The sequence below is a fragment of the Labrus bergylta genome, chromosome 14 (genome assembly GCF_963930695.1).
Source record: "Labrus bergylta chromosome 14, fLabBer1.1, whole genome shotgun sequence".
Lineage (NCBI taxonomy): Eukaryota > Metazoa > Chordata > Actinopteri > Labriformes > Labridae > Labrus > Labrus bergylta.
In genome coordinates this window covers 3,127,579-3,138,207 of record NC_089208.1, presented here as the reverse complement: position 1 = coordinate 3,138,207, position 10,629 = coordinate 3,127,579, and the positions used below count along the sequence as shown (strand labels likewise).

General features: G+C 39.0%; 1 protein-coding gene across 1 annotated transcript; it reads left to right on the top strand.

The window, feature by feature from the left end:
• The first annotated feature begins 428 nt into the window (after nucleotides 1–428).
• On the top strand, nucleotides 429–9,617 carry lrrc32 (leucine rich repeat containing 32). The gene is made up of 3 exons (XM_029279928.2): nucleotides 429–652; nucleotides 3,042–3,135; nucleotides 5,828–9,617. The coding sequence occupies exons 1-3, from the start codon at nucleotides 444–446 to the stop codon at nucleotides 7,667–7,669; spliced, it is 2,145 nt and encodes a 714-aa protein (XP_029135761.1). The 5' UTR covers nucleotides 429–443; the 3' UTR covers nucleotides 7,670–9,617.
• Nucleotides 9,618–10,629: the final 1,012 nt, after the last annotated feature.

Below are 10,629 nucleotides of genomic sequence, written 5' to 3'. Positions count from 1 at the left end.
GTGAACCAGAGAGAAGCCACAGGACAAATCAGAAAAAGGATGTGTGCTTTTTCAACACGCCCACATGTGTTCACCAGGGTATAATACTAAGAATAGCTTCTGATTACGTTTTTCTCCTGAATATGAAGCATCAACTCGTTCATTCTTCTCTTTAATTTATCCATAAAAGGTTGCAAAGATAGAAATATATATTTATGCTTTGAACTTCTGGCCTTGAGGTCCAAAAATCTTGAAATACCCCGAATTCCAAAGGGGGTTCGGTACGTGAGAACATCCAAACTATTCCTTGAGAAATCTTTCAAGTTCAGGATTAATAGAGGGTATTTTGGAGGGGATGAAGTCGGTGGGAGAGTAGTGGGGGTTGTGTCTCCTCCAAGTGGAGCATAAATCTGAACATCCCCACCCCCTTATAAGGCATTTCCCCGAGCACAGTGGGAGGGGGGATGCAGGATATTCTCACAGGATGTGATGGCTGGACAGCAGCCGGAGCCGAGCGATGTGCAGGGAAGAGTCAGCTGAGAGAGGAGTGCTCGGCTTTAGGTGTGTTTGCTCGGTTTCTATCGATCTGTGAGTGGGAGGGAGAGCGCGCTGAGGATGTGAAATCCACGAGGTCAGGAGGTTCTGTGAAGATCGGTCATCAGCTGAAAGTGAGGTACGAGTTCAGAAGCATGTTGTTTGGGGATTTTTGGGAGACTCAGAGTGGACTGTGTGAGCAGCTTGTTGGAGTGTGTGTGCATGGTTAGATTCTGCAGCAGTGGAAGAAGTATTCAGGTATTTAATTTGAGTCAAAGTATCAATACAATGATGGAAATAAAATAGTAAAGGGACAATTTTAAAAGTCATGAAGGCGCTTTTAGTTTGCAGAAAATATTTGACATTTAATAATATAAATACATATTTCAGTTAAAAGCTTTTGTTCATAGGGTTTTTGTTTTTGTGAAGGGTTAATACTTCTCAGCTGAAATATTATAAAGCAAAAACTTATATAAAAGTAGGAGGCAGCAGGAAAGGTGTTAAACTTTGTGTGTCATTGGTATCAATGTGTCAACAAGATTTGGCATCATGTTAAATATTTAACTTACTTTCTTCAAACTTAACTTACGTTTTGTCTGACCACTAAAATTTTAATGTGTTTTTTTTCTCTGCATTCAAAGTCGAGGAACAAAAGTCCTTTACATGTGATGTCAGAAATACTTTAGATAAACGCTTGTGTTGGTGATAATTAAATTCAGTATGGTAATACTTATTGGCTGATATATGTATAAAAAAAACAAAAAATCTGCATTTAATGGCATGAAAAGTGTGAATTTCTCAGAGGAATCGTTAAAAGAACACAAACACGATTTCTTTTATCATGTTTAAGACATTTGACTTGTCAAATATAATCTTTAAAATGTATCTAAAGATTGTTAGATGTTTAAGTTAGCTAATTCAAAGACAAAGAACGATAGTCTTCAAATGCTTTAGTCTGCAGGGGTTACATTTCATGAACATGTGATGCTAATGACGGCTTGTGTTCATATTTATTTCACTTGTGATAAGTATTTAATATTTCTTTACTGAAATAATAAAAGTCAAAAACATGAAAAACGCATTAAATAAACATGACAAGTGTAAATGTCTCTGTACAAATCAATAAATGAAATAACTATTATTAATAATCAGTCTTAAGATTGTTCTTTTAAATTATAGATGAGACAGTGGATAGAGAAAGAGAGAGAGATGACATGCGGGAAAGGAGCCACAGGTCGTTTTGAAACCTGGGCTGCCCGCTTCAAGGACAGTAACCTCTTTACATGGCCCGCGCAATCCAACCACTAGGCCACCGACGCCCCTTAGTCTTAAGATTGCTGTTGCCATAAAAATATGGGGATTCCTTACATTCAAAGTTCAATTTGTTGTGTTCAAGTATTTTTAATTTCATATTCTAAAAATAAGTTGTAAGTCATTAAATAATACTGATCTTTTATTGATCTTGAACATGAGATGAGTCTGAGATGATTTTTTTGTGCATTACTTTTAAAGTGTTGTGCAGCCAATATGTGGAGAATTTTAAGTTTTGGACTTTACACAGCATTTAAAAAAAGACACTTTCAGAACATATCTCAAACTAAACTGCTAACTTCTGAACAGACATCTGATTTGATGCATTGTACCAGTTAGCTTCGACCTCAGCAGGTCATCATTTACTGTTCCATTTTTTCATTCATTGTTTTCCAAGTAACCCCGATGTTGATGAAAGATGTGTCTGTATTTTAAGCAGCTACACATGCTTTTCTTCTGCTGTGACAACATGTACTCACAAACATCACGAGAGCACCCATGATGAATTTAATTTGCCCCTGAAGGTCTCACATTAGCTGTGAAGAAGGGATTCCTCATGCTCTAAATCAATCTGTTGCCTTACTTTAACACTTAAATTAAAGGTTAGCGCTGACTTATTTCTAATTCAAAACCCAGCAAACGTCTAAAGCACCTCTTTAAATTTCACCTGAATTTCCCCCTCTTTGCTAACCTTTTGGGTACTTACCATTACCGCGGCGCTAATTACTCCCACATTGTCTACTCTGAGGGTTAGATGTTGTTTTGTTTTTCTCAGGGGAGCCAATCAGGAAACATTTTTAGCAAGTTCATGTGATATAAGGGGGCAAAGAACTCTTAAAAAAGTGACTCACTACAGGGCGAAAACAAAACAATTGTGTCTGTTTTTCTGTTTTAAAACAATAACCTACAGAGGAGGATCCCTTAGATTTCCACAGAATCAGGTAAACCCTCTGTGCTTAGTCATTGTTCCTCAGTAGTACCAGTTCTGCAGCTGAAAACAGTCTGTAATACAGTATAGAAGAGAAATGTCACAGCCTACAGAGAACAAAAAGCCCCTTCTGTATCTCAGGGCGTAAATATCTCTGTCATAGTTCAGCGTGTCACACATTAGGTTGGCCTGCTTCCCTCTTCCTTCCCTTTTCAAGTCATATCACCTACAGCCTGCTTCCTGAATCCATGGCTCTCTAACGCGTCTGATCTCTCTCTCTCCGCTGCAGCACCATGACTGCCATCCAGCTGCTCTTCCCGCTGTTGGTCAGCTGCGTGGCAGCATCCGCACGCCCTCCCCGCCACCTCTCTGCATGCCAAGTGGTAAGTAAAGCCTCTAAACAAACGCCTGCAGGTGTTTTACATTACAATAAAATATTTCTCACTTTTAGACACATTCCTCAAATTTTCAGAAAAAAAAACCTGGATGTTTTTTCATCTGTCTTTAGTTTATTTTCATTGGTTGCCCGCTGCAAATAAAATGAGGCCCCTAATCCATCAGATGTTTGAGGTATTTTCAGATTAACTCCAGGCAGATCGTTTATTTGAAAGCCTCTGACCTGGGCAGATCTGGTTTATTATCTTAAGCTGCAGTCGGACCTGTAAGCTTTTCAAATTTAAACAATGAAACATTTTTGTTGGCTTCTTTTGAAGAAAAATCGGTAAGTGTGAGTCTAGTATGTACAGTATATAACTGTGACATCTTTCCTTGAAGTTTCTGGTGAATCACGTCTTAGTTTTGGCTTATTGAGAAATGAAGTCTGCCAGAGTTTTTCCTTTTATGATGTCAGAAACTGGAATAGTTACTTTTTATTTTCCCAGCAGATACATAGGAAAACTAGAACAAGATGATACGAAGATGTTACGAAACTATTCCCAGACTATTGAGCCATACTGCATTATCATCTCTGTTATTCTGCTGTCAAATAGAACCATAAAAGACTATAAATCATTCCTTTATCAGACAAAGATCTACTGGATTTTATTTGTATATTGTGTCATGTCTGGCACGGGAAACCATAAAACTAGCATGTGTACCATATAAATGTGCTGGACCTTGAATACAAGCCGAATACATGCATGCTCAGATTTTTAACACCACAGTTTATTTGCAGCTTTTTCTTCTGCATCAAATAGACAAAGCAGAAAAATTCACCTGAATCCTTGTAAAATTTGCCTCCATGTGGCAGCTCCACTGCCCGGCCTTTCTTTGTTTATAAACCTCATGTGCTCCTCTAGAAGAGGACAGGAGATCATCTCTGTCTGTGTCCATTAAAACATTTAACTCCTCTTTGCATTGTCGCAGTTCGATGGTCTTTAAAATATAGTTGCATTCAATTTATGGACTTCACTGCGACATGCATCCTTGTAGAGTCCTGAACTCTCCGAGAAGTGTTTACTCTTTAACTTGTATGTTGTCACAGGACACAAGAGTTACTCATATAGACAGCAGTCACAGTAAGGGATGGACCCATTTAAATGAATCTAACATTTCTTTTATAAGCTCTTGTTAGGAGTTTTTATGCCGTTGTGTAACAGAAGTGATTACTGATGGATCTTTATTACATTCAAGAGCAAAAAAAAAGACCATCTGCAAAAAGGCTGACTCTTTCTGTATTATTATTTCTAATGCCAGAAACCGCTGCTTCTGGAGAGACGTGACATAAACTTATTAACATCCTACTATTTTCCATGGAAAAGATTTACAATGAGTGATACATTTGAGTTGACATAAAGCAGGATTAGATTATTTGTTCGAAAACAATACTTAGTACACATGTACAGGACAAAATCAGCAGAGTGAAAAGACTAAGAGGTACCACTTTGTCTACAGGGGGCGCCAAGATCGGCACAATCTGAAAGTTCTTCACAGGAGCTTTGTAATAAAATACGCCCTTGTTGTTACTTTCCTCAACTGGTGCTCATTAAACTATGGGGTGATGAGTCTGTAGATCTGGAGAATAACTACTTTAAACAACAACATAGGATTTTGTCCTGCCAACGCTCAAACTGGACTCATGCAAGGACAAGGTCACTTTAAATCCAAAATGTAGATGTTACAGTTAATCATAATGAACTGTTTCAATACATACAATGCTGGTATGTCAGTATTTTATAAAGATGCCTTAATGCCTTGGTTCCCGTCTACTGGACTTTAAATCATATGCTCCATGATTATGACGGCTTAATCTGATGAAAACCAATGCACACATACTTGTATGTCAGATGCTGTAAAATCAGGTTTAAGTTCACAGTCTTTAGGAATGTAAGCAGTTACCCTCCACACAGACTGTGTTTATATCTCTGATAACACTTCTGCTGCATGCTGGAGTCTCAGGGAAACAGGGTTAGAACGTTATGATGATACGTTCTAAAAGAAAATGCCTGATTAGTTCCTCAGTGCCCCATAATAGATACAAGATGTTTTGCCCTCTAGTAGTTCTTGAATAAATCAATGTGTTTGTTTACTTGTAAGCAGCAAGGAATGCCTCTCTCAGGCCGCCACAAATATGCCAAGAAGCTCAATGTGCTCAGAGAGAAAACAGAGGAGGAGACAGTTTTATGAGCTGTTTTTGGACAAGGTGGTCCCTGGCCATATGGTTTTGATTATAAACGTCACGTAATAACCTTAACTATTGAATCTATTGAGGGGAAAAGGGGCGCAGATGATGAGAATTGTGGGTTTGGGTGGTAAAAATGTGAGGTGTGTTGTTTTAAAACAGAAAAATCTCTCTTTTACACATGGTTATCTTGGTTTAAGAAATGTAGCATGAAAGCTAAATCTTAGGCCCTTCAATAAAATTTGACTTTTTGATTTATTTATAGAAAATGGCCTTTGTTATCCACCATCATTAACCCCAGATGATGGTTCTGCTGCCAAGATTATACTGTAGAATCACTGACTCATACACCAGTCGTCCACGTATGCTAAACATTTGCTCTGTATTGTGTCATGGTCAGGAAATCTGGCAGTACGCAGACATAATCAGAATTGTGTGTTTGTCTTTGTTTGTAGGTCCAGATGGACGTCTTTTGCAGCAATCTGAACCTCAGAAGTGCCCCAGTCAACCTTCCTCATGGCGTCCAAATGCTGGATCTTTCCCTTAACCAGGTGCAAAACCTCACCATGGAAACTCTGGCGTACCACACCAGCTTCAACCACCTGAATCTTCATTCGAACAAGATCCACTTCATCCAGCCCGGGCTCTTCAGAGACATGACTGATCTCAAAGTCTTAGATCTGTCCAGGAATCATCTGAATGTTTTTACTCACTCCAAAATCAACATTGGGCCTCTTACAGCTGTTGAGTCACTTGATCTTTCAAGCAACGGGCTGTATACAGGAATGTCCGACTATTTCCTTGCTGATTCCCCGTCGCTGGCAAACCTTTCTCTAAACAGCAACAGCATCACCAAAATAGCACAAAATACTTTCAGTGGGTCATCGTCCCTTAAAAGAATCAACCTCCACAATAACGTCATCTTAGAGATTGAAGACGGAGCATTTGACTCCTTGAATCATCTGACTGAGCTCGACTTGTCCAAGAACTCGATCACGTGTATCACAGACTTTAATTTGTGCCATTTAAAAGTTCTTAATCTCAGCAAGAACAGCATGGAGTTTTTCCAAAGCACAAGATCAACAGACTCGTATGACCTTCAAATTCTTGATCTAAGTGAAAACAAAATGCATTATTTCCCTCTTCTGCCCAGAAACAATGTGCTCCAATACCTGGATGTGTCGAGAAACCAACTTCAGAGCATCAATGTCACGGCAAGTCATGACAGAAGGACAACTGTTCATCTCTTTCATCTGAGATACTTGGACATGAGTTACAACCAACTACAAATCATACATGAGTCCTTTTTTTACTGTATGGCCTCGCTGGAGGTCCTGAATGTGAGCAATAATTGTATTAGCTCGTTTTCAATCACAAATGAAGGTCTCCTGCAGACGGTGAAGGTCATTAACCTCAGCTATAATTCGCTGCAGAGTCTGACATTTGGTGAGAACACTCTGCCGTCGCTGGAAGAGCTCCTCTTGCAAGGAAACGACCTCACCAATTTAGACCATCAAATATTTCAAAAACTTCCAAGTATCAAACACCTGTACCTCCAGGAGAACGATCTGGAAATCTGTGACGCAGACCAGAACTGCAAAAATCCTCCAGCATGTGTCTCCTTTTCTTCCATACCAAACTTGCAGTTCCTGTACATCTCTGAAAACAATCTTCAAACTCTTCCCTCGAACGCTTTTGCCAACACCCCTCTGAAGTTACTGGACTTGTCACTGAACCCAGGCCTAGACATGGACAGAGACTCCTTTTCAGGTTTGGAGCGCTCCCTGGTTCACCTACTCCTGAGGGAAAACAACATTTCCTGTCTAAACACAGACCTGTCATCACTTAAGAGTCTCAAACACATAGACCTGTCCACCAACCAGTTGACCACTCTACCTATGTGGAACAGAGAGTCATCCATTGAGTCTCTAAACCTGCAGAACAACAACCTGGTCACCCTTGAGCCCAGCACCATGCTCGCTCTGGAGCACTCTCTAAAAACCCTCTACATGGGCTCCAACCCTCTAAGCTGCTGCAGCAACCTCGCCTTCCTGCAAATGGTCAAGAACTCGGCTTTGACTATTGCTGACCTAGAGACTGTGACATGCGTTCTTGAGGATTATTCAGAGCCGGTGAACATCGGGAAGGTGACGGAGGAAATGTGTCAGAAACCAAAGATCCAGAACTTTGTTGTTGTTGTGGTTTTGACAGCGTTATTTTTGCTAATCGTGCTAGGACTGCTGATTAAATGTTGCCAATCAAAGAAACGAAAGCCCAGCAGACGCTTCAACGCGTAGAGCAAATGAACAGTCCACATGCAGGACCATGAATGAATTATATCTGGAATTTCTTCCAGTTTCTTTTCATGTGAAGGTTGCAGGGTTTCAACCAGGAACAGTAAGACAAACATGAATGTAGAGTCAACTGAGCATGGGCCCAGATGGGGCTCTTAAGTTGGTCGGTGTTGTAGCCAAAATGGGCAACCCAGAAGAATATACAAGGGCTTCAACAGGGCGTATCATTTCCACCTCAAAATTGGTTATTGATATGTCCCAAGCTTGCTTCAGTCATGCAAAATGGTCAATGTTGGAGCTCATCAAGGGCCCGCCATCAAAACATTGGGGCCCTCTTGTGTCTGGCATCCGTTTATGCTGAGGACGAACTTTGCTAGGTCCCAATTGGAAATCCCCAAAAAGATTAAGAGTGAATGCAACCAATCTCGCCCAACCATTGGTTTGCTGGTTGAGGATTGGGTTAGCCGTATAACCTCACAACTGAAGTCAATAATCCAAACTGGTTGAACAGAAGAAGATAAGGGGTGGTTTGATTTTTAACTATGACAAATTCATGGGCTGTGGCACTGCCAAAACGGAAACCTGTGCCATCATATTCCCAAAAATGAAGACAATAGTTTTGAAACAAATTAAGAGAAGTTTGGACATTTGAAAGGAACTCTGCTCTGCATCGTTTGGTCATTTAAGGAACTGCAACTTAAAGCACTGTGTTTCCTATAAGGATACAATGCATATCCACATATTATTGAATGTAAAAGGAAGATTCACACTAAAACACAATGATAAACATGCTTTCTCTAGAGAAAAATAATACCACTTTCTAAATATGAAACCTGGGGTAGTTGGAAATTAGCTAAACTCAGCCTATAGCATACAGAATAGGGAAAGGGGGAACAGCTAGCCACGTTTTATCCAAAGGTTACAAAATCTAGCCACTTAAACCCCTAAAGCTTTAATTGATTAGTAATAACTTAGCAGTTCAACTCCTGCTCCAGGACACAACTCCTTTGCATTGTGTTCATGTTTTCTTTGTGATATTTCCTTAAATTAAAGAAAAGATTGTAAGCACACTGAGCAATCTAAAACACACATATCGGACATTAACGAGGGAACCAGAAGTTAACTTTAGGAACCTAGCAACAAGCGAGGTTGTGAGCACTTCCAGCACAAAAAGGCCGGCCCAAACTCCCAGCAAAAACATAAAGTTTAAGAAAGTTTTCCATTATGATTTTTTTTTCCTTTAAAAGGGTTCAATGAAGGGTTGGTTAAACAAAGAAGTAAACAAGAGAGAGAGATGGAGATATAAGATATCTTTGATATCGGTGACATTTAGTGTTACAGTATCTGAAAGGGGAAATTTCCTTTAAGCTAAAAATAAAAAAGAGAACACTACAAAAAGGTCATGAAACAAAACGGTCACTTCATGAATGATGAAGTATGATAAAATTAAGTCTGTGTGTGTGTCCTTGATGCGGTTTGCACTTTAAATGTCCCTTGTGTGAATGCATCTTGTTCTGAGACAGCTAACACTAAGAAGTTATGATTTTAAACGTATTAAACTGAGCTTGACATTTAAACAGTATGTTCCCCAGGCCTGCAGTGCTCCCCATGGGGACACAGTTTTAAAATGTTGATGGAAATGAAAGCGGGATTAAACACTGACATAGATAACTGTGATTCTCTGAGATAGAGGGACAGTATACAGAATAGTATATTGTATTTTTTTAATGAATTAATATTCAATCCAGCGCTGTTTTGTAAAGGGCAACACTGGGACACATAGCTTCGTATCATGTTGTTAATAAAGTTTTTTTTAAAGAAAGTTTTAATTCCTATTATTATTGATATTTTGAGTCTTTCTAAAGGTCTAAGTGATTTCTAAGTTTTGATATCCTGTGATGTTTTGTTCTGTAAATGAAGCGATATTTACGACTAAATGGATTCAACACTGTCAGGCATTATTTGTGTAACTAAAGTGCACATACGTACTCACAACAGCCCATTTAAAGTTTATTTTCGTCTCATTATTCCACTAATATGATATCTAACATATATTTATTTATATGTTCTATATATTTATATAGATGCAGGGTGGACAGCCAGCGTGCGATCATGCGCGATGTGACGCGATATATAACACTCGCATACTGTTAGGACATGGTGTAACTTATGCAATAATAACACATAGTTTTGTAGGGGGGTGTAGGGGGGTGTAAGGGGGGGGGGGGGGGATTTGCTGTTTTGTCTGATGAATGGAACAAGTTTATGGCTGCTGAACTTCATTACCCAGAAATCCTTTTAAAAGATCTATTGACTGATAACAAACAAAACATGATTGTCTTTCTCTGTTGCAGTTTCACTTTCTTAATGGTGCATTTAGGTGGCCAATATGAGGTGGGAAATTTATGAACTTACCAACATCAGGTATTGCAAACAATAAACAAAGGGGTGACTTCCAGTGGGTGAATGTGTGCAACCGACCGTGATAATGCTAATAAGACCAATAAAAGCTGAACATAACTTCCTCTTAACATTTATAACATGGCTTAATTATTAAAGGAACATAAGTAGAGATACAGAGGTCCATTATTGGCATTTTGCAGGAACTGAGGCTTTAAAGCTGACTGTACGATTATCCCAGACAATTGCAATGCAAAAACATGTTGAATCATTTGTTTGGTTTACTGGTGCATCATCATTTTGAACTCTTTCATTTTGGGAGACTTTTGGGAGTAATATTTGTTCAGTGAACTTAAAGCTAGCAGTGTCAGGGCTACGCAGAGTTACCTATCTTTACAAAAAAGACTTGTAACGATGTTAGCGCACTTTTTTTTCCTTCTGTTTTTCTCGTTACTCCTTTAAGTGGTTTGAAGTGGACAATACATAATTCAATCAAGATTAATCAATAAACAAACAAATCATAATATCATTTAAGAAATAACAAGTTAAATGTTGTATGTACG

What these genes read in the sequence shown, in the direction of transcription:
- lrrc32 (XM_029279928.2), top strand. Translation starts at nt 444, where the DNA reads ATGCAGGATATTCTCACAGGATGTGATGGCTGGACAGCAGCCGGAGCC. An exon ending in GGTCATCAGCTGAAAGTGAG is followed by an intron (nt 653 to 3,041) that starts GTACGAGTTCAG and finishes TCTCCGCTGCAG; the next exon opens with CACCATGACTGCCATCCAGC. An exon ending in ACCTCTCTGCATGCCAAGTG is followed by an intron (nt 3,136 to 5,827) that starts GTAAGTAAAGCC and finishes CTTTGTTTGTAG; the next exon opens with GTCCAGATGGACGTCTTTTG.